The sequence below is a fragment of the Penicillium expansum genome (genome assembly GCF_000769745.1).
Source record: "Penicillium expansum strain MD-8 chromosome Unknown contig8, whole genome shotgun sequence".
NCBI lineage: Eukaryota > Fungi > Ascomycota > Eurotiomycetes > Eurotiales > Aspergillaceae > Penicillium > Penicillium expansum.
The window spans coordinates 7,241-30,995 of NW_015971309.1; the positions used below are offsets into that span (position 1 = coordinate 7,241).

Below are 23,755 nucleotides of genomic sequence, written 5' to 3' on the forward strand. Positions count from 1 at the left end.
TCAGGTTCATTCCAGAATCATAGTGCCAAGGACATACCTCGAATTGTAAGAAGAAAAGACACAAGCCTATTGAGGTTCGATTTTGTTTTCCAACTTCTTAATTCGCTTCCGGAGTCTCCAGGTCTTCGGTCGTGAGCTTCATTCCAAAATATTGGTATTAACGACAAACCTCATATTGTAGGGACAAAATGGAGATGCCCATCAAGATCGTGGTCACCAACAGCGCCACTACGCCATCCATTGTGGAGTTGTGGGTGCGTGAGGTAATAAAGGTCTGGGGTCAAATTAAATAGCTCTGCGAGGGAGGAGAGGTGAAAAAGTGATAATAGCAAGCAGTCGATGTGCGGGTATACTAACGCAAGTGGAGGAAGGCGCCCCCGGCATAATCCAAGCTCCAGGACTAACCCGATTTAGGAAGTAGCCTTTCAGTCCACTGTCATCGACGTACAAATACCGTCACTACTGGGTACCTCTATTCTCCTTCATGGTGGGAAAGCAACAAAGGTCTCATCAACCATTTTTATTAACTTATAAACATACAAACAGACAGATACACAAAATGGATATCCAACACATTGGGCGGCAACTCAGCAGACTCACCTCCACCTCCATCTTTTGTGGACCTCATAATGTGCCACATCAGACAGCCACTGTATTTTGTCCCAATTTCATTTCTAATGAAAGGTCAACCACAAATATACTCCATCGACTTAAGAATAGCCGCTGGAAACATTGCCATTGCTTCTGCCAGTGCTATCAGCAGCTGTACCCACCTCCAAAACGCCACTATCGCCTTACCTGGCCATTTTCTCGAGGTCCCTGCTTCTATGCTGGAGAGATCAATATTTGCCCTTGCTTCAGCATCAAATTTCCAGATTTACGTCACTTGATTGATATGTTAAAATCACGAAAAGACAGGCTACCTGATTCCCGAAAATACCACGACTATCCTATGTTCCACAATCTGAGATTGAGCGATGTTCGTGATCACATGGTGCATTATTGTGCCTTCACTCAGCATCCTCTTGTCAATATTCAAATCATGACGATACTTTGGATCAATGAGCCTACCCAGACTCTGCGTGTGCTGACTTGTTTTGCAATACGCGGATCTAAATTTATTTTGTCACAAATTCTTGCAAATCCGAAAGCTCTTGCACATAGGGACATAGCGAAGTGGCTCAGAAAGATTTTTGATGAGGCTGGCTCTACCTTTTCCGGTTGGCAGAAAAATGGTTACTTTCTGGTATCTTCAAACCGTCCTGAAATGCCCAAAGGTCATGAGCCTAATCTTCTGGAAATATCCATCTCGCGGAACCTAGGAGATGGCCAATGGCCTAACAAACAATGGAAGGCCAATGCCCATTCCTAAAATTGCGAACTTGAACTAAAGCTGTGTTTCAGCTGGCTGCCGTCCTATTTAATAGGACCATAGTTGATTGCTGCATGATTGGTCTTCATTTCTTGGTTTTGGTGTTTATAACAAATGACTTTGCTTTTTTGGGACAGTACACACGTAGTTAGGAAAGAGACCTTTATACCTTTGGATAATCTTTCTCCCGAGGGATCGAAGGCCCGCATAAACAAGATGGCAAGGTTAATATTAGTTCAGATTATCGTGAGAGACTGTCTATAACGTCCAAATATCTCTCAAAGGTAACTTTTTCTAGCCCTGTCGACATCATTATAACCTACCCCACTTGAATACGTCAAGTGGACATGAAGCCAATTCCCCTCAACTAAACTATCCTTTTACGTACTAGCTTAGCTGACGGCCTTGTGGGGGCCAGGTGACTCAGACATCTCTGCCAAGTCACTCGGTTAGAACGGCATTCTAGAAGAACGCTAGAAGGGGAGTTAGGCGAGTTTGATTGGTGACGAGAAGAAAGATCGGGGCACGAGGATTTCTCATAAAGGCTTCGTATGTTGTACAATTTCGGTTTCTTGTCCAATATTAATGCTAACCCCGCGCAGTGACCCCCCACTTGAGCGGAGCGATGAAGTCAGGATCCCGAGAGGAATCAGGTATGGAAGACTTTCATCTATCTTGACTTTGGGTACGGAGTACTCCGTACAACATATAATAAATTTATGCACATTGCGACCGAAAAGTGCAGAATGTAGACGTGTCATTTCAAATACGGGATGGATGTAAGCAAACAAAAGCCCAGGCATGTCAAAGACGGTCAAGATGCGGTGAATCTGCGGGGTCCGAAAAGCGGAAGAGGAGGCTCCAAGGCAGAAACAATTGCTGATTGGCTGGTGGACGGGCGATAGGGCACTTTCTCCCTCGGAACCTCCCAAATCTCACCGACAACAAAAAATCACGCTAAACCTTACCAGTGGATCTTCCAACTTCCTCAACTCGATTTCTATTGGTTGGAATGTGGACGGGTCTGTCGCCAAACCATGTGCTATGATGCTGATTGGCTGTATCTCTCCCGAGGGCGTTCCTTTGTCCGTGTTTGGCGACATCATAGCGACAATGTTGTACTTTGGCTTGCATTTTGGTTGGTTGCCCTACGGGACAACCCCTCCCCCCCCCCGATGATCCCAACCGGGTAATTACTTGGTTACCCAGGTAGTCTCAAACATAAATAAACCCATCCCGCAGGCTTCTTGATTTTTATTCCCATTCTCTACTTCATATCCCAAGTGATGCACACTCAATCTAATATCTATCCCAAGAGATCGCTCTCCCAAACGTCAGCTACCTCAACCTCCTCCCACACTAGCCAGTCCTCTCAAGAGAAAAAGCGCTCCAGATTGTCGAAGCCCCTCTCCAATCTCTTTCGATCCAAGTCTCCTGCACTGATCGATATTCCCAAGAGCCACGAAGACATAATGTCACAGCCTCGAGACATCCCACAGAGCAATCACAAAAGTTCATACTTCCCAGACCAAGACTACACCTCAACCAGCCCTACCCAGATGTCTCCCAGCATGGGTTCACCGAAGGCGGACAGCCCCAAGCGTGCATCTACCCCCACCCGCAAAAGCAGCGGCGACTACAAACGCTACAGTGGAACTGTCAACCACTACGGTCGCCACTCCAACGACTGGCTATTTGGTGGCTTCAGTGTTCGCTATACTGTTCGTGATAGCCTTGATAAGCTCCGCAGCCAGGACAAGGAGAGCTGAATGAATGGTTCTTCTTTGCAATCTCGAATACGTCCAACATGCGGACCCCCTATCGGATCTACTCTGTCCTGTTTACCCCCTGGTTTACATCCATCTCATAATGAGACCCACCCCGACCGTTCGGCGAGAATCAATACTTGATCCACCTTCATTTGAAAGCTGTTGTGCTTCAAGGTCCTGAACCCGAATGTGGTCCGCCCCTGAGGGGTGTTACTATATTCGGGCGTCAACCACCGCGTCCGCTATGTACGAATTAGCCAATCGTCTGTGACCCTACTTCGTTTTCAGCTCGATCTCTGCCCTCAATCTGTGTGACCACCAGCACTTGACTTGCACCGGTCGCTACTTATGTTCCCCCGGGTCTTAAATATTTGATCATTTCCATCGTGTCTTGAATTGTGTTGGATTCAATATCTCATTATGTGCGCGATTGCGTTCTTTCTCGTTATATAGTCGATTTATCTATGAACGGACCAGACTCTGCCACGATCCCTTTTTTTTGAACTTCGTCAAATCAAATACAAATACCATAAAGCGTGACATTTTACAGAACCAAAGTAATCTAGAATATAAGGCCCACCGTCTCATGTTACCCCTGCAAAAACGATTTTATAACCTCCCAGGGCCGGGCCGGACCCTAACCCACATACATGATGAGTTTCATTCTCCTTACGATAGAGGTATAAATGTTTCGCTTTCTTATCTTACTTGACTCATCGTCATAACGGAGCCCAGAAGCACCATTAGAATAACGGAGGTCAGCACTAGCAGCGATATTCGAACTGTCATTGGGCCATCGATCCCTTTCAAGGTTTGTCGATACCCCCGCCTGGACACTATATGGGCTAAGCCTCTTTGCCCAGCCTCCACAGCCTCTCCCCCACTGTCTCCCAGCTATCTTAAACTCAACAAACTCCCCGTGTTGCATCAAAGTTCACCAGCATGATAGCATATTGGTGAATCAAGATCCCCCATGTCCCAAGCCCTCAGGACCGCCTCACGCCTAAAGCCCGAGATCCGTCTGGCTCAGGCAGTTTCGGAGTTTGAAGCTGATCTGTCCGGAGAACAGAAAGCGGCTTTTCGGGCTAATAGAGCTAAGACAATACAATCGTTGCCAAATACTCAAGATGTCATGTGTCTTGCTGCGGAGATCGATCGTGCCTCGGGAAGAAGTGGCCGTTGTCTCGGGCCTAGGCTTATGAATCTCCTGCAGGCAATTCAGAAATTTGCTGCCCTCGGTGATGTAATAGTTGGGGGATCACAAAATCTTATTGCGTGCGGAATTTGGACGATTGTTCGAACGTCGTTGCAGGTAGGTGTTTCAAAGCTCTCAATGGAAGGAGAACCATAGGATGGATAGGAATCTCAATTCCATTCTTTTGCTGACTGTCTAATCAATAGCTTCTGACAACATTCTCCTCGTATCTTGAGAAGCTGTCTATGCTGTTTATGAATGTTGGTCGTTCAGCACCTCGTTTTGAAAGCATGGCTCTACTTTATCCTCGCTCTAGGGATTTGCAATCATCACTTTGTGAATACTTTATCGGGGTTGTTCATCTCTGTCACGACATATTACGGTTCACCCGCAAGTCAAACCTGAAGAAGTTTGGTTCATCATTATCCGATTCGAATTTGAATAAATATGAGTCCGATCTTGAGTCCTGGGGGAATACAATCAAGGAGGAAGTTGCCCTTCTTATGGCAACCAGAATTGAGGAGGAAGCTAATAAGAACTCCAAGTTGCGAGAGGTTTCGTCCAGATTCTTTCGGACAGCCTCAAACCAGCAAAAGGTCCAGGCTCGTCAGCGAGTTCTCGATATCTGTACCAACTTTGACCACATGGTGGTGTGGAAGCAGATTCGAAAGGCCGGAAACACAAATACCTTTCGCCAATGCCTACACTACCAAAGGTGGATAAGTACGACAACATCGAACACACTCATTTATACGGGCAAACTTGGGGCTGGCAAATCCGTATTGCTTGCTAATATAGTCGAAAACTTGCATCTGCAGGTACAAGTCGAGGTTATACCGGTGGCCTTCTTCTTTGCCCGACACGACGTTTCGGAGAGTTTAAAAGCACAAACCGTGCTCGGCTCAATTGCGCGACAACTCCTTGAACGGGTTTCAGATCTGACAAGGCCGGCTGAGCTACTCGAGCGAATAAACAATATGGATTCCCCCGAAAGAATCTTTGCTCTCCTCCAATCCGCATTCCCACACGGATATAGGGCGTTTATCGTAATCGATGGAATTGATGAACTCGATCAAGAAGAAAGGAAATTTCCGATTCAACACCTTCACAAACTTCAAACTATGTTTGTGATTTCACTTTGCGTTTCGCTTCGGCAAGACGCAAATGACCCGCTGAATATCCGCTCGGAACAGCTTTCCGTTGTTACGATGACTTCGATGCCCGAAAACACGTCCGAGATCGAACTCTTCATTTCACATGAATTACAGAGATGCATCGAGTCCAAGAAGCTCATTGTTGGAGATGTATCCCTGCTCCTTGAAATACAGGAGACCCTTACCATGTTCTCACAGGGCATGTTTCTCTGGGTCACTCTTCAGATTGAATCTTTATGCGCCATGGAGACCGACGAAGCAATTTGTCAAGCTCTTAAAGACCTCCCGAAAGGCCTTTCCGAGACATTTTGGCGCATCTTGCAGAGATCACAGAAACTTGGCCATTCCTATCAGAGACCGATCCTAGAGCTGGTGACTGTGGCTCAGCGTCCGCTGACGTTAGATGAGCTACGCGAGGTACTGAGTGTAGTTCCAGGTGATACAAAGTGGAATCCAACGCGGCTTCTTAATAACATCCATAGCGCCCTGGCATGCTGCGGAAGCCTTGTCATTATCGACGAAGAGGAGTTGACCTTACGCCTAGTTCACCACAGTGTCAAGCAATATCTTCTTACAGAGTTCAAAGACTCAGCTAGTAGGTCAGTCACGAGTGTCGAGGCCCATGCAAGGATGTCGGATATCATTGTGACTTATCTGAACTATTCCGACTACGATCGTCAGCTGTCAAAGGTTGTCATCCCTGAGATCAAGTCTGATGAAACGATGAATGGTATAATTCGGTCTACGCGCTACTCCTTAGACTCCGTGAGCAGCAGCCTTGCTTTAAAGCTCTTTCGATTCCAGAATGACTCCGGCTTCAACATGGCGAAGGCACTCGCAGAAGCGAAAGCCGCGCGCTTACGTTCGATGGACCATTTTTTCTTTCGTGATTATGCGATGCTATACTGGCAGTCTCACATTTCACGATCTTTACCACTAAGCCCTGCAAGCAGTAACCTTCTTGAGAGGCTGTTTGAGCGGAAAGCTTTGGACCTTGTCACAATGACAGACGATGGAGCATCGTTCCTCCTCTTCCGAGCCGCGGAAACTGGCAATTTGTCTGCTGTTAAATATATCATCAGCTCAAAGCCAGGTATAGATGTGAACAAGAAGATGAATCACCACGGACACACAGCATTGCACGCAGCTGCTTGGTATGGAGCTGAAACCACAACCCAGTTCTTACTTTTCTGGGAGAATACCGATCAAGCTGCTACAGACCTTGATAATAACACGCCTCTTGATTTGGCAATCAAAAGGGGTCATGTGTTTATTGTGGTCGCTTTCGTGGGTCACTGTGGCTCGGATCTCACAAGAGCCGACCACGTTATCAGATCATTGCACCACCATCTTGACACCACTAGCAACTTCAACTTTGATGTGATCAGTGGAGTACTGCTAGTGGCAGCACGTGATGGAAATGAAAGATTAATCAGGATGATTCTCGAAGAAAGCCGGGTGGATATTGTTCTAAGACGTCGGATATGGAGAGCCATACATGCGGCAGTGAGCGGGAGGCAATTGCACATTGTTGAATTGTTGCTCAGCTATTCAAGGATACATCGACTTCCGCATTATGCGGTACAACTTGGCTATGATTCCCTACAGCAAGCTGTCAATTTAGGAGATCGGAGAATCGTGAAGTCTTTGATTAACTCCAATAAGGTGGATATTGATTCAATCAACCAAGACGGCTTGACGGCACTACATATTGCAACAGAGTTCAATAACCTGGCAATGGTGAAGCTACTGCTTTTTCATTCCAGATTGTCTGTTGTGTATATCCTGAGTAGTCAAAACCAAACTCCATTACAGACAGCGCTTTCTTATGGATGCGAGGAAGCAGGAGAGTTGATGGTTCAACATGTGCTCAGTGCCACAATCACCAAAGGCAACATTGAGACTGGAGATTTTTCCGCGCCAAGATGGGAAGCCAAGCCAGTCTACACACCGTTTCATTATGCCGTCGAGAAAGACGATGTTTCCATGGCCACTTCTCTGATTGAATTTGATGCAAGCTGGGTTCACACACTGGATCACGAAGGAAGATACCCATTACACTTGGCTGCCATGAATGGCAATTTGGATATTGTTAACCTAATACTTGCCATTGAGAACGTGGATGTCTTTCATATTGATAATCGGGGTTATTCACCTAGAGACTATGCGATGAGATTTGGCCATGCTGTTATAGCGAGATTACTGTCTTGATCATTCGATACTCGAGAATCAACTCACCGACCTTAAGCTAAAAGAAAATATAGGGAAAGAAAAGAAAAGAAAACGTAGACCGGTAGACCTGTAAGAAATATCGGAACCTACCAACGTGTTTGTGGATTCTATAAATTGAGATATATTCAGAAGGACGTAAATGGTACTAAGAAGACATAACTTGACATACAAGGACCCAACTTTCCTATCTTCAATTAAAAAATAATATGCTTCGCCTTTATCTTTACCGTCACTCTACCTAGGTACTTTTCTATTTAAGGTTTACTTGGCCAGGGTTGGAATTCAATAGAATCTCAAAATGTGTAGTTCCAGCCTTCGTCATTGCGATACATGGAGCGATAGACCCCATTACCGGTAACTCTTATCCTTTGGGAGTTTGTTAACTAGTCGTGTTGCAGGACTCATTGCGTCGTGCATTGCTTAAGGTTTAATGACCACGGATGTAGATAGTTGAAAGAGTCTCAGTATTCCCAAGAATGAAGCAGGGAATGAGCAAGGACGGACGGTAGAGATTTGACGGGAAGGGAATTGGTCTCTAAATGGACGAGTAAATATAGAGTATCTCATAAAGACTGCAGGGACAAGGGTAACAGAATACAGAATTTGATGGGCGCGTGGTTTATATTCCTATTTTATACTCGAGCAGAGAGCGATGATATATATAAGTACCTGCCTAGTGCCTAGATAAAACTAGAACGTTAAGTAATGGTATAATGGGAACCAATGGACCTCCAGAGCTGCTCAGCCGGGAATTATCTAGACATTAAAATATTATTGAGCAGAAGGGGGCCATCGGGACTCGATAATGGGAAGTTGAGAAATGACGTCCAAATCTGTCTAGAAACAACTTGGGCTATGTAGCTTAGATAGCCCAGTATTTCCATCAACCAGCCAAGTGGTCGAGCAGTAACTCGACCATCGCGTCTTCCTTGGTCTAGTGGTGATGATTTCCGCTTGTCATTAATACCGATAAGCGCGGGAGACCGGGGTTCGATTCCCCGAGGGAGAGATTTCTTTTTTGCATTTGTTTTTTTTTTGCTCTGGACTTGTGCTGTGCTTTTTTGACCATATGAAACAGCAAAATCACATAAAAAAACATCGAATTGTTTCTTTGTTTATATTCATATACGGCTAACCCAACCTTTTATTACTAGATAGGGCTGACCAAATTGGTGACTTATAATGAGGCTCAACCAGTGGGCAGTGGGGAAGGGATACCAGTGTTTTTTAGCCAAGCTGAAAAAATCATTAAATCACTCCCGATTTAAAATTATTCAGGCAGACGTGCGCGATGTGAGATAGTGTGAAAGACTATTGGCGAGGCTCGGTAATTTGCTTCGGTTTTCGCCACGGAAGCCTACGCTAAGGGTACGATATTTATTTAAGACATAAAATGTCTCCCACTTTTGGCTTTTAGTTCCATTTCACCGCCAAAAAACCATGGATTTCCTATCATCTCTCCGCAGGACAATGCCTGGAGCGTTCGACGACAGTGATGGAACCGCCGAGCCGAAAGAGCCCCTTTCTCCGCTCCATGCGGCAGTTGATGCGGAAGATGTGGACCAGGTGCGCCAATTGGCTATCACTGCGGACCCTGTCGATCTGACTGCCGCTCTAAGTCGATCTTGCGAACGTGGTAAAATAACCAGCGCCCAGGCTCTGCTTGAGACCGGGCGATGTGATGTCAACGCGGTGGTGGAAGGGGACACGCTCTTATTCTCGGCCGCGAAAAAAGCCGATTTGGCCATAGTAAAATCCCTGCTTCAGCACGGGGCCGATGCCACAATCAGATCCAAGAACAAGCGGTCCGGAGATAAACCCCCAGCTTTCACACCCCTACACGGAGTGGCGGACAGCACGCGTCCCTATGAAAAGTTGGAAGACCTGCCCCGTTACGAAGAGCTGATGCAGTTGCTGCTGGATGCTGGGTGCGACATCAATGCACAGGATGCCCACGGAAACACCGCGCTGCTGCTGTCCGTACACAATGAGATCGCCCTGGTCCCGTTTCTCTTACAACATGGCGCGGACCCGAACATCGCAGAGGACCGAGGAGGCACCTCTGCGCATTTCCTCCACCACCCCCTAGACCAGCCAGATTGGTTCAGAGGCCTTATGGCGAATGGGGCCCGCCTGGACATCATTCGAAGTGGAGATGGCCAAACCCCGCTGCATGCCTATGCATTTAAATGTCAGCTGGGCGATCTCTCATTGTTCCAGCCATTTGTGTCGGATTGGATGATTACTGATGGAAATGGTAACACGCTTCTTCACACCGCCGTCGCGAGATATCATCCCGGGAGCAAAACTATAGTGGAGCTTCTAAAACTTGGAATTGACCCGAACCAGAGGAACCATAAAGGGCAACAGGCAATTCACATGGTTGAAGGATCCGAACAAAATGTCCAGGAAGTGTTGGACATTCTGTGCGCAGCCGGTGCAGATCTCGAGGCTAGAGATTATCATGGATGTACGCTTCTCACTAAGGCTATGCGTGGCACCCCGCAGTGGAATTGTCGCGAGCTACTTCCCTATCTCATCAGCCGCGGAGCCAATATCAACACGCAGGATTATAAAGGCAATGGGGTTCTATCCTATCTGATCCAACCATACCATTTCCGATCGGAGTACTTAGACTTTTTACTGTCCCTTGGAGCAGATCCAAAAATGGTTAATTACGAAGGAGACACGTTCCTGCATCATCTCGCAGCCAATTTTGCCACCATCAACCAAGATAACGTTCTTTTAGCCATGATTCAACTTATCAAAATGGGCGTCTCCCCGACCATTCAAAATTTCCGAGGTTGGACGCCTCTGCATATGCTATGCAGTCAGTCTTCGGACGATTTTTTCGCAGCAACCGCAGAAGGAGGCAAGTGTGCTATCGACCTACTCCTAGATGCGGGTCTTGGTGTCGGTCTGAACATGAGTGACCACCAGGGGATTCGACCTATCCACCTTGCTGCCACGGTTTCTGAGCACCTGGTCGGTAAATTACTCGCTCACGGGGCCGATGCCACTGTTTTAACAAAGGATGGCCGCAATTTATTGCATATTGCTTCAACCGCGCGCCAAAGTAACTCCGTTGGGCTGATTTTAGACCACTGCGACTCCAAGACGCTGGCTTCAAGGCTAAATGCACGCTCGGAAGATGGAAGAACACCGTTGCATGTGGCTTGCCGCTCTGGAAGACTGGAGACGGTGAACATTCTTCTCGCACACGGAGCGGATGTCAACATCGAGGATAAGCACAACCGTACCCCTCTAGATGCATGTTCCGAGTCCATTGCCGAAGACCAGCTCTGGCAGGGGGCCGATGACCAGGAAAACATGATGAACACGTGCTCCGCGGCAGGGGTTTTGGCAGAAGACAGCAACCGACCGAAACAGCCCACATCGAAGATGAAAACGCCGCGTCACAACACCAAAAGTTTGGGGTGGAAAGGAGAAATCACATCTGAAAGTTCGACACTCGGAATTGGACGAATTGTGCGAGCATTGGCGTCTCATGGAGCCTTGGCATATGAAAAGAATTTTGGCACTGGTCCCATGTATTATGCGGTTGCCGAGGGAAATGAGGAGATGGCCGTGGAATTGGACCGGTTATCAAGAGAAATGAGCATTGATATGGGAAATTTCCGCTTTGTTAATACTGAATTCTATCTGCTGCGCTCTAAGCATCTCCCAGACCAACTCCGGGAGCAATTCAAGGAGTATGTTTCTGAACATAATGTGCTCCCAATGATCTTACTCGGCTACCACCATGAGGTTGCACAGGCGCTGGAGAAGAACGCTTCCATTATCGAGGACAAATCATCAATGCCAGCGATCATGGCTTCGCTCGCGCGGTGGGGATTTTCAGAGCTCTTTGGCCGGATTGGCAGCACCATAACCGGCAACTGGATCAACGGCGGCGACACTAATCTTGGCAGCGGAAAGATGACTCCGTATCTTCTAGCGGCTGGCCAGCGAGACCTTCCTAATCTAGATGTCATTCAGGTCATGGTCGAGAAGTTCAACGTGGATGTTAATATCAGATTTGAAGCGGACATGGTCGATAAACCTAGGGTATACTACCAATCAACGATGGCACTGGCTCGGCATTATAAGCCAGGTGACACGATCCTTCACCAACTGGCCCAAGGTACGCACTGGTGGTATAAAGGAGCCATTCGGTACCTCCTGGAACACGGGGGCGACCCCAACGCCCGAAATGACCAGGGCAAGACGCCTTTATGCAATGCCGTTTCACGGCGGGAGCTGGGCGGCCACCTCCAGCTCGAAATCACCAGAATCTTGCTGGAGGGCGGCGCCGATCCTAACATCCCTGCGACGTGTGGCTATACTCCGCTTGCCATGTCGGCGCATGACAAGCAGTTGTTCGAATTATTGATCGAACATGGAGCATATCCCTCTCAGGATCACCCCATGGAACTTTTCGTTGCATTGTATAGTTTCAACAAAGACGTGGTCTCCGCTCTTTTGGAAATGGACCTGGACTGCAACACGACGGTGTTATCCGATGCGCAACCACATTGGCACACGCACCGTTTCAAAAAGGTTGCAGTGAACAGCGGGCTCATACTAAGCCCTCTTTTTTACATCTCAATGCTACCATTCAACGAAGCCAACAGCCGCGACCACGCCTGCAGGATGATTCGATTCCTACTAGAACGCGGTGCAGATCCCTTCCTGCCTTGCGATGCGAACGACGTGGTTCTACACCAGATTTTCGCCAGCGGAGGAATCATCCAACCGTGGCTAGATATGCCCAACCTTGACCTCGAACGACGCGATTCTACAGGAAGAACGCTGTTGCTGGCAGCGGCGGGCTGTGTGACTGGAACCGACTCGTATGCCTGCTCGGTCTCGGCGTACCCACTCCGAGGTGGACAGCTTGGACCGGCGTTCTGGAAGGAGGGTGACCTGACGCGTGCAATGAGCCTGTATGAACGGGGAGCGGATTTGAGCGCAGTAGATTACGAGGGCAACAATGTATTGCATTATCTGGCTGATGTTGACTGCTCTAATGACCAATTTGCGTCGATTGAAGTGAGACGGACGTTGGCATTGTTTGTGGATAAAGCCCCAGAGTTGGTGCAACAAACCAACGTGCATGGGCAGACGCCCTGGTCGATTGCTGCGGAGAAGAATTTCGAGGAGTTCATGGAGATTTTGAGGACGGATATTGCGCGCGCGGGATGATAGTTTGCGGGTGTCATTTATTCGAAATATGTGGCTATCCAGGAGCTGTATGAGCCATCGGTGATCCCAAACTGGCTATATCAGATGGGTTAGATTTGTTGATATGCCATGTGACAGAGGAACATCATGCATATAATAATGAGTTATTATTCTGGGTATACTTTTCAAGACAGCTCTGAAGTGCATATGGGAGTCATTAGAGCAACTTCAGAGAATACAGCTATAAAGATTTTGAAAAGACTACACCACCACGCTAAGTGAAGATTGGGGGCCGAAAAGGGCTAGGTTTGACGCCGTTTAAGCGTTGTAGATCTTAACCATTGAGATACCACCCGTGGACGCGCTTCATTGCGGCTCACCTTTACTATATGCTCACTTAGTGCTCAGGGATCAGCTTACCCTTCACTTAGGGTACTCACGGCAGGAAAATAGGGGGGTCATCATGTCCTACCAATTAGATTGATATTATATGTGAAGTAAATCAGGTCCAATAGAGCCTACTAGAGCCTATTCCTAGCCCACTTAACCTTTCTAATTCTTGAAAGATGGAAGTATTCCGAGGTGTGATTTGTATACTGCATGTAATAAGAGAACCCAGAGACAATGGTAGCTTCTGCCTTCCGCGAAACTTATGTACCTCCGTTCCGCGGGAACCCTCTTTCCAAAGTTGATATATCATCCTCTTCCCAGCTGGTCTTCCATTCATGATTCAATGAACTTTCTGGACCTGTTGAGTGCGTCGGATCGTATCTTATACCAGGCACTATCTCCTGGTGTGCTTGGTCCACTGCAACACGTTCCACCTCCCCATTTGGTATGCTTCCGTTGGCAAGGTCACTGCGATGGGTAGTTGTACTAACACTAGAGAGGGGGCCCCAGTTGCTCAAAGTTGGGCACAAAGATTTTATTATCCTACACCTTCTCCCTTCCGCCCAGGGTAGTTGGGTGGATCTATTGACTTCTCTCGGCCTCTTCTCCGGACATAGGATCGAATTTTTCCGGGTCAAAGTATACAATATTGTATCACACAGACCAGACAAGGCCATCAAAGAGCCCGCGATGCAGAAATATGTGGCGCTAGGGGTATGACCAGATGTAGACGCCATTCGTCCGACGGCGAGAGGTAACGTCAGTGTGATATACACGGCCGGGTATAGCGCCATGTAGCTGATGACCCGTTTTAAGCGGCAGAGACTATTAGTGTTGGAACCTCCTAGCGTAATACAGTCGGTGATTCTGCGCTGGAGGTGAATGAACATAATAGCATGAAGTAGAAGCGTGACAAATTGTGCGGCGAAGATCCAGAAGTAGTGTGTCCACAGTCGCAATGCCGGGTGTTTAGTTGTTATCCAACACTAGGCGAAAAGGGATCAGCCATTTAACACAAGGCTATTTTACCAATGAATGGGGGAACTTACCCATGCGACTGAAGGGAACCAGACGTATCGACCAACGGTCGCGATTGGAATGATGACCATCAAAACGCCGAACATCCACAAACCGACTACCACACCCACGAATTTCCGATGGCCCATCTGGAAGTCCAGCACGATATGTAAGAAGGTAAACACAGCAATAGCAAACACAAACACCCCACTCATCAGATTTCCTGCCTGTAGCCAAATGCCTTGCAGAAAACACGAGACATCGGATGCATGGAGGGAGTTGGTGGCAATCCACCGTAAACTGACAATGAACCCCAGGCCCTGTATTAAGTCTGCAATTGCCAGGTTATATACAAGGACGATATATTGGTTGTACCCGATGTATCTTCGATAGTATCTGCGCCAGAAAATGAACCGATAAGTAAGGAAACATAGGACTAAACAGATTGCCACCAGCGAAACAGATGCGACAGATGAAACTGCAATCAACCCATTTCGCTGTAATCGAGGCAACGGATCGATCACACTCGCCCCAAGAGGCGATGTCGCCGGATTGGTTTGTAACGGTTCATTGCGAGACTGGAGTTGCCCGCCGTTTGAGAGCAACCAGTTCGCATAATTTGACATGGCTATCGTTGGCTGGGGCTGGGAACCAAAGAACCTTTTGACTCGACGAATGGATTCAGCATAATATAAATAAAAATACCCCACTTGAGAAATTTCGGTAGTTGTAGCTAGTTTTCTAGCTAGCCTGTTAGGTGTTACCTAGGAAGGTCATAGCCCACATGATCCACGGTATATAGGAACACGAGCTAGTTTAATAATGGAAATATACGGGGTTAAAGTTTGGTATTGAGCTTATTTAGGGATGGTCCACGGGAATTGGTTGGGCCCGTGAGAAATGGGCCAATTGGAATGCAAATCCCCAAGGGGGGTGATCTTAGGACCAAGAGAAACACGAATGAACTCATCATAGATTCCTGGGAAGTTACTTAGGTACTTATTCTTGCTTTTACGTCATCTCTTCTTTTGCGTCGGCTTCTTAGGGGTGTATATAGCAACTCCGACTAAGAGGAAACGTTGAAAACTCAAGAAATCACTCAATGTCTCTACCCTGGCCGACCCATTCAAGATCATCCTTCTCTTACTCCACTCCGTATAGCACTCCGTGGATAATTGTGCTCCTGGCCATGTATTCAAACCTTCTGGGAACTGGATAGTCCATACAGCGCCCCCAATATATTCCATGTATTTTTCGGTAAAAACAAAATCGGTCTCTGTTCCCTCTTTCTCGCGAAGAAAAACGTCGCGAAATTGCAGGTTAAGCTGTCCATTGACCCTGGGGTAGTTTGGCGCTGGTTTGCGGACGATCTCAATCATTTGAGCAGGAATCCGCAGGTCCACGCTCCCGTCAGGCCTTTGGTTTCTTCCCCACTGTTCAATGGTAATTCGGCCACGAGCATGGACAGTCATTGCGATCGCGGCCTTGACTTGACCGTCAGACTCTTTGAATCAGAATTCGATATCTTGCAGGACTTTTCGTCGTGGTTCGGACCATGCTACTTCGCCAACGAAATTTGGTCACTTGTTGAGTTCTTGGCCTGTCGCTTTGATCGGCCTCCAGGAATTGTCTGGTTTCTTGGTTATTTTCTGTCCACGGAAACCTCTTCTGCCTGTAGGCAATATGGAGGGAGACTCGTCGATTCTGGTCCAAGTCGAGACAACTTCATCCAACGCTGCGACAGCCACTGAGTGGGGTTGTGACCCCACTTCTGAAATATTGGACTGAGAGGCATGGTCGTAAGTCTCCCATGACAGCCTAAGGAGACTCTCTCCAGAATCCAAAAAGCACTCAATAAAGGAGCGTTCATCAATATTCATGATGAAATAAGGGTTGGACAACCCTCCGGATTCCTGACGCTCATAGCGGTCGAACTCTTGTTAATAATCCTAACATATTCCTCGACTCCCCCATGGTTGTAATTGTACCTTGGTGTCGTAGAAGGAAGGACATCAGCTAATATGACTCGATCAACGTCATGTCTTTTGAAGGAGGTGTAGAACACAAAGCGAGAAGGCCTGGTAGATGCTGAGTTGGGGAGTGACTAGCTAACGTTGTAAATATGACGACACATGTCTTTTTGGTAGTATTTCTGGAGGTGTTTTTCTGGTAGTTTTTTGAGATGAAATCTTTTTGTTCGCTATGTAACCGGTGTTATAGTTAGAATGATAAGAAGGATTACATTTCAAAGATTATCTGCTAGGATATCATTTAGAGAGCCAGATACCGCCTTCCATATCCGGAACCAGGGGTCGACTCCAAAAATAGCCAAGCCATGACGTCAACCCCCACACCATCAACATGGGGTACGCGCTAGCCAACGTCCGGTGCCCAGATGGTAAGCAATACCAAGCTTCTCACTCCCCAGTGCATTTTCGTCGCTAATTTTTGAAGATGAGCCATGGATCACAAATGCCGGGACAGTTGGATGATGAGAGCCATGATCTCAACGAGACCCCAGAGGAGCTTGGTCCCCTCCAGACCCTGAGCCCGAGACCGCCCAACACTCAGTGGAAGGCATCGTCGCGGGCAGTAGAGGAGACTCTTGCTAAGGGTCTGTCTAATGAAGATTTATGGATGTTGATCCGACGATTTGACAAGGTTAGTATGGTCCCTAGTTGTCCAGAATAATCGCTGACATGTGACCAGCAAATCTACCATGTGAAAGCGGTTCATGATACCGCTTCTCTGAACTTGGATCTCAATCGTACCGAAAATGAGAAGTTTCCACCAGAAAAACTGCGCATGACGCTTGAGAGGTTTTATATCTCCGTGGTTGTCGGAGTGACCGAATTTTTCCGCCATATCACTCGCCTGCGGTCGTGGAAAGAACCAGTGAGAACGACAATATTCTGCGCGGTATGTGTATCAGAAATAGTCGGGGTTTGCATAAGTCGTTAATAATTTACAGGGCTATTTCGTTGCTTGGGCCGTGGATCTCTTGGTTCCAACCATCTTAGGTCTTGTCGTAGCCTTGATCATGGTCCCGTCTGTTCGCCTATTACTATTCCCTGTTCGGCTAAAGAAAGACGAATCAAATGGGAGTAGCCCTACAGAAGGACAAGTTCAATCCGAGGATAGTCTCACGGGCGCTCCAGAAAACCACAAGGGTGAAGCCGCTGAACAAGAAGCCAAGAATCTGGTTGACAGCTTTGCCACTGTTGCTATGGAGAGTGCATCGGCCAGATACGGTCAAACAGTGTCAGAGGACGCTTCTGACAGACATGCGCTCATTGAAAGCACAGAAGCTGCCGATGCTGCAGCCGGAACCTCGACCGTCGATTCCCCTGAAGACAAGACAAAGAAGCCCATGAAAAAGAAGGTATCACATGCGACTGATAAAGTTATGCGCATACTGAGCGATATTACGGACATCTATGAGAAATTCGCCAAGTGAGCCATTCTGGAAGGATATATGAACACATGATATTAACGATATAACAGCATCCTTTCACCAACACCTCCGTTCCTTTTGATTACATCTAGACTCCGCATTGCGAGCATCTTTACATTGGTATCTGTTATTGTACCTTTTACATCTAGTTATTGGATCATCAAGCTCGTTGGATTCGCACTTGGGCTGGGCTTCTTCGGGGAACCAATCCTCACCTACACCCTTGATCTGCTGAACGCAAAAGTACCAAACTGGAAAGATCATCTCGATTTGCAGAAGTATGACAGCCATCGCTTTTTAGCCTCTTCTTGCATTGCTGACCAAAATACAGGACACTCTTGGCTGGAGTCCCCACAAACGCGCAGCTCACTTTGACCCTGCTCCGAATTGGCGAGATTAATTCTTCGCCACTACCACCCGCTCCATCGTCTGATGAAAACGAGCCGGTATGGCCCATCCGCCGGAAGAAGTCACAAGCAGCGAGCTCTACCGACGTCAGTAGGCAGGGGTCATCTGGGGACCTCCAGTCGACAAACTCCACCACATCGCTTCCGGAAACAAAGGTGCCGAAGAAGAGATTTGTGCTCAAACTGTTCAAGTTCCTTCGCCGCACAATTGCTACGGCAATCAAGGGCCATATTGCCTTTGACCGAGCCATGGCTATTGCAGGTTCTGCACATACCAAGAATCTGATTGGAATGCTGCAAACTGGGCACTTTGCCGCAACGCCTTTCGGGCCCTTGAAGTTCGATGCAAAGTTCGAACGCAAGAGAGGCGCGGCGGTCATTGACTCGTCGAAGGAGCCTCCTATTTTGTATTTTACCACAAATCAATCCGCTGGACTGGATGACCTACGCATCGAAAGTAGGAAGAAGGGAACTGTTCTGTTCCAGATTCCCGTCACCGAGATCAAAGAGCTGAAGAAGACGGAGGGACTTGGCTGGAAGGGGAAATTGATTGTTGAACTGACGGCTGGGAGCAAGGAGGCTGCGGGTGGGCTGGTTGTTAGCGGTGATGAGCTGGGCCAGTCTTACCATCTCACTGGCATGAGATCACGAAATCAACTGTTTAATCGGTTGGTTGCTATTGATGCGCAGTTCTGGGAAAGCCGTTGATACCTAAACATCTAGCTTCGTTGTACTGCATCTGGTCTATTTAGAGCTTACTGTCAGCCTTAGAGCCTACATACATATTTGTAGAATTGCAAATATCATATCACTTTACAGTAGAGCTGTATACCCCAATCAACTTATTACATTCAAATATATTTATTGCCGCTAAAACACTACTAAATTGATTCAACGAAAACCTTTATCTATCCGGATATGTATCTCTTCTATAATTTAATTACTAGAAGCTGGCAGACCCCAGATCAGCAAGCCCCTACTCAGCTCTCTGCAAGAGGAACATAACTGATATTATATCCATACGTAACCATATCTCACTAAAAGCACAAAGCTAGATACTTCTTGCATACTCGAATAAATGCGGGTTTTGTTGCAATGCTCTCTTCCATCTCAGCCTTTTGCCGGGCTTTGGTTATCTCGATTGGCTCCATCGACACCCCAGTCACCAGATCTGCTTCGAAAGCCTTGACGCGCCCAGTTCGGTAATAAAATTTGTAACCAAACAGGCAACCCAAATAAATCGGCAGCCCAATATACTGCAAGATGAAGTTTTTGTAATCAAATTCGATCAAGAATACTCCAAATCCCTTTGTGAGTGTCAAAAGACACAATATCAACAAACCACCCAGGGATCCCCATTCTCTTAATGGTGCCCGGTACGCGAATAGATTTGCCGGTATTTTTTGCAATTTGACCGCACGAGAGAAGTAAATGTGGGTAACCAGAATGGAAATCCAGGTGAGCATGCCTGTTAATTACAATAAAAACATTAGCTTCCGAAATTTCTTGAACGAGAGGTCGGTTATAAGAGGCTGAGAACATACCAAAAGTGGAAACCATGGAAGTAAGATAACTGAACACGACCTTTGCACCAGAACTTGTGCTCATATACGCCAAAAAGCAAAAAGCAGTGGGGATGATCATTGCAAATATAGGCACACCTCGATTATTTGTTCGAGTCAAAATCTTAGGTGCGTTCCCGTCAGCGGCAATGTTGTAGATTGTTCTTGTGGCGATATAATAGTCTGTTTCGTGTTAGCCAATGATGATATTGAGATATGGACACAAAGAAGACATACCGGAGGTAGCCGCTGATATCACAAACATCAGCAGACATGCGTTGATCACATGGTCTAGACCCCTTATCTTTGCGAGTTTGATAGCCACAACAAAAGGCGATGCGGCGGCGCTGGTGGAAGAGCCCGCGGCAAACGCCAATTCGGAGCTGTTGTATGGAACAACCATTCCGAGAAAGAGAACCGACAGTATATAGAAGATCACAATGCGGAAGAATGTCAGCTTTACAGCTCGTGCCATGGCCAGCCTTGGATTTTGAGCTTCCGAAACTGTGACGGCCACTAGCTCTGTTCCGCCGTAGGCATATACTCTAAAAGGTTAAACATGTCAGCATTTTTTGTGTTTGAATACTCCATACTCCATATGATAATAAAGTCGAAAAATGTGATATCCTTACGCTTGAACCATTGTACTCCAAACACCAACAAACCTACCCAAGGAGCCCTTTAATTTGTACTCCGCAAAGGCTCCTGGGTTGCTCCAGTATCGAAAGCCGGTTCGTTCTAAGCTGTCTTGGGTATTAGAAACGCTGTTTTATAGCAAGAGCTGATTGTGGGATACTGACTTGGCTCCACCACCAAGTGCCAAAACCAGCAGAAGAATGATAGCACCGGTCATGACTATGATTTTGAAGGACGATAACCAGAATTCGAACTCCCCAAAGGCTTTGACGCTGATAAAATTGATCACCAGGATGGCTATCAAGGCGATGGTGATCCATACCGCAGGATTGACCTTGTCTCCAGTCCAGTACTGGCAAAAAGTGTGACTGTAAATATCCCGTTCCTAGAAAATGTACGGATAGAGGGAGTAATACCTCAATGATAAGAGCTATAGCCGACAGCTGATTTGGAGTCGCGAGAAGGTATTTGAAGAAGTATGCGTATCCCGTAGCAAAGCCGAGAGCAGGGTCAACAAAACGTGTTGCATAGCCACCAAATCCTCCTAAGCTCTGTTTTAGCACACCCAATCTGTAGACAAAGATGTTCACGGCGTGTGAACTTACGTGACATCGGAGCAAAGGAAGTCATCTCTCCCAGTGCAGCCATAACCATGAAAACAATCACTCCGATTATGCTGTAGTCGACCAAAATTCCTCCAGGACCCGTCTGTGCTAATGCCGATCCACTAGTAAAATGCGTGAGCCATAAGATCGAGCTGAGAGTTCATCAGGTGAGACTTACGTTCCAATTAACAGACCAGTGCCCAGTGCACCGCCCATAGCTATCATGCTCAAGTGACGGTCCTTCAGGGTCTTGTGTAGATCCCCTTCCTCCTGAGAAGGAATATCCTTCATAGAACCCGTTACCATGTCTTCCACAGGGGGTGGTTCAACCCCAATCACATCTGCTTTGTGGGCCATAATATAAAATAAACGCGTGGAGAAGAAAAAGGACAATGGGAGTGAAGAGAGAATGCAAAATTCAGATCTTTCACTTGCTCCGGATACTTTGATTCCTTTAAGTACCGTAACTGACCTATGGCCAAATGGCCGGGGCGGCTCGTAAAGATACGATTCCGATTAAATGCGATAGTAAACTACCAAGCCCTCATGAAGCCTCGAAATTACAGACTCTGTTATCTTTTGAGCGGGATAGGCCTGGAGAAGATCTTAGGAAAGTGGGTTTCGACTGATAAGGCTCGGGCTCGGGCTCCGAGCCCGAGCATTCCCCAGAAGTCATGAAACCCTAAATTCGAGCAAAGCATTTCATTTCTTCCCTACTATGTACATATACCCTTATCACGTATCTTTCAAACCTCCATATTTGATAATTCTTCAATCGGAAGCATCATGGGCATGTTTGACAATGTCCCGCGTGGTCCTAAAGACCCAATGTTTGACCTGAAAAAACAGGCAGACAACGATCATTCTCCAAGAAAAGTTGATTTGGGAGTTGGGATTTATCGAAACGAGGAAGGAAATTATCATGAGATAAACGCTGTTCATGAGGTAATTCATAACCGTTGAAATGGTTGATCGATTTGACTCTGACGGTTCTCTCGCAAATCAGGCTAAGAGAATTTTGTATGAAAAGAACCTAGGGCATGATGTATGTATCCTCTCCTTCGTCAATTTTTGTTGCAAATATTCGGTTTGAAATCTGATGCCTTGAGATTAGTATGAATCGACTACTGGGAATCCAGAGTTCTTGAAGAGTGCAGCAGCTATCATGTTCGGAGAGGCATGCGAGGCTCTCACTTCCGGTCGGGTAAGTAGTCCTGGGAATCTGAATATGTAATGAACTCGAAGAAACCCAGTACTAGCATATTCACCCTTTTTCTCCCTTTTCTCACAATCTCCTACTTGCAGGTTGCATCTGTCCAGACCATATCGGGGACCGGTGCCAATCATCTTGCTGCCATGTTCCTCGCCAGATGTGACACGTCCTCTAGCCCTAAAGTATACCTCGGGACTCCAACCTGGGGAAATTATGAGCCACTTTGCACATTAGTTGGCTTGGAAGTGGTAAAATATCCCTACTACGACCCCAAGTCTGCTACTGTGAACTTCCCAACTTTAATTGAACGGGTGTTGCAAGCATCGCCAGGCAGTATCTTTATTTTACAGCCGTGCTGCCACAATCCCGTCGGCATGGATTTGTCCCAGTCTCAGTGGGACATGCTTGCCGATGCGATGAAAGAAGCACACATCTTCCCATGGTTCGATATTGCTTATCAAGGTCTGGGCGATTCTCTGGTAGAAGACGCTTATGCGGTGCGCCATTTTGTGGAAATGGGATTCGAAATGGTCGTTTGTCAATCTTTCTCTAAGAACTTTGGACTCTATGGAGAGAGATGCGGCACCCTTCATGTGGTTTGTAAATCCGACACCACTGCTGCAAATGTCTATGATCAATTGCGTTGTCTGATCCGATGGGAAATATCATCTTCGCCGCTGTACGGAGCGCGACTTGTTACAACTATCATTGGCAACAACCAGCTAAAGCAAGATTGGTGGGTATTTTATACCTTGGGTGGGGTCTTGGATTATTCTAATTATTTTGCAGGTCTGATGAGTTGTCAATCATGCGGAACCGTCTCCGCAGAAATCGGCTAGAGCTTCATGAAGCCCTAAAAGGCGTACGTTTTGAGAACCCATCCTCTTGTGTATATTGACTGACTAGGGTAACATATTTTAGAATCCCGGATCTTGGGATGTCATTATCAACACCAAGGGTCTTTTTTGGTAAGATGAATAGTTGACTCCTTTTATACCCAGAATGCTGAAGTACTGAAATATTCTAGTTGCTTGCCTTTGTCTCCACGGCAATGCCAAAGACTTCGCGATGAACATCATATTTATCTGCCAGACAATGGCCGGATCAATATATCTGGCCTAAACTCGTCTAATATTCGCCGGGTAGCCTCTGCAATCGTGGCTGTTAGGCAGGATACACATCAGGTTCATTTGTAACGCTTTTGATTCTTTGTTTGCATTAACCCTTATAGAATAGAATTTAAGAATCATTAGAGCTTGCGTTGGATCATTTTGAATCTTATAAGCTTGAAGTACGGCCCTTGAGAGCTTAATGAGAAAATTCCGCAAAAAACAAGGAATCGTAGTCTGATAGTGTGGTATTGAAGTTGCTAAGAAATGATACAGAAATGCATAAGCTGTGGAAAGATTTTTGATCTAAGGCTGTTCAAATGGCAACGACAAAATCGGATTCCCGAAAACATCTCCCCAATCTAACAAGCGCGCAATTTCGAGCATTTCCGACGGCGACAATCCGGCATCGCCAACTGCATCGACAAATTGTGAGAATGTGGATGTCTCTTCAAA

General features: G+C 46.8%; 7 protein-coding genes across 7 annotated transcripts; 6 read left to right on the top strand and 1 right to left on the bottom strand.

Annotated features, from left to right (window-relative positions):
- Positions 1-559: 559 nt before the first annotated feature.
- Positions 560-1,372, top strand: PEX2_002830 (uncharacterized protein; the record flags this gene model as incomplete). The annotated part of the gene is made up of 1 exon (XM_016737561.1): positions 560-1,372. One exon carries the CDS (start codon positions 560-562, stop codon positions 1,370-1,372), a length of 813 nt encoding a protein of 270 aa, XP_016598617.1.
- Positions 1,373-2,658: 1,286 nt separating this feature from the next.
- On the top strand, positions 2,659-3,141 carry PEX2_002840 (uncharacterized protein; the record flags this gene model as incomplete). The annotated part of the gene is made up of 1 exon (XM_016737562.1): positions 2,659-3,141. The coding sequence occupies one exon, from the start codon at positions 2,659-2,661 to the stop codon at positions 3,139-3,141; it is 483 nt and encodes a 160-aa protein (XP_016598618.1).
- Positions 3,142-4,114: 973 nt separating this feature from the next.
- PEX2_002850 (NACHT nucleoside triphosphatase) lies at positions 4,115-7,701 on the top strand (the record flags this gene model as incomplete). Its single annotated transcript, XM_016737563.1, has 2 exons — positions 4,115-4,453; positions 4,543-7,701. 2 exons carry the CDS (start codon positions 4,115-4,117, stop codon positions 7,699-7,701), a joined length of 3,498 nt encoding a protein of 1,165 aa, XP_016598619.1.
- Positions 7,702-9,192: 1,491 nt separating this feature from the next.
- Positions 9,193-12,927, top strand: PEX2_002860 (uncharacterized protein; the record flags this gene model as incomplete). Its single annotated transcript, XM_016737564.1, has 1 exon — positions 9,193-12,927. The coding sequence occupies one exon, from the start codon at positions 9,193-9,195 to the stop codon at positions 12,925-12,927; it is 3,735 nt and encodes a 1,244-aa protein (XP_016598620.1).
- A 3,858-nt stretch (positions 12,928-16,785) lies between these two features.
- Positions 16,786-18,882, top strand: PEX2_002870 (uncharacterized protein; the record flags this gene model as incomplete). The annotated part of the gene is made up of 5 exons (XM_016737565.1): positions 16,786-16,974; positions 17,023-17,232; positions 17,285-17,766; positions 17,818-18,045; positions 18,099-18,882. 5 exons carry the CDS (start codon positions 16,786-16,788, stop codon positions 18,880-18,882), a joined length of 1,893 nt encoding a protein of 630 aa, XP_016598621.1.
- A 329-nt stretch (positions 18,883-19,211) lies between these two features.
- PEX2_002880 (Amino acid/polyamine transporter I) lies at positions 19,212-21,334 on the bottom strand (the record flags this gene model as incomplete). The annotated part of the gene is made up of 8 exons (XM_016737566.1): positions 19,212-19,642; positions 19,719-19,919; positions 19,974-20,281; positions 20,402-20,479; positions 20,537-20,724; positions 20,789-20,916; positions 20,978-21,099; positions 21,156-21,334. The coding sequence occupies 8 exons, from the start codon at positions 21,332-21,334 to the stop codon at positions 19,212-19,214; spliced, it is 1,635 nt and encodes a 544-aa protein (XP_016598622.1).
- A 607-nt stretch (positions 21,335-21,941) lies between these two features.
- Positions 21,942-23,162, top strand: PEX2_002890 (Pyridoxal phosphate-dependent transferase, major region, subdomain 1; the record flags this gene model as incomplete). Its single annotated transcript, XM_016737567.1, has 5 exons — positions 21,942-22,022; positions 22,092-22,181; positions 22,283-22,926; positions 22,980-23,052; positions 23,112-23,162. The coding sequence occupies 5 exons, from the start codon at positions 21,942-21,944 to the stop codon at positions 23,160-23,162; spliced, it is 939 nt and encodes a 312-aa protein (XP_016598623.1).
- Between the last annotated feature and the right edge of the window lie 593 nt (positions 23,163-23,755).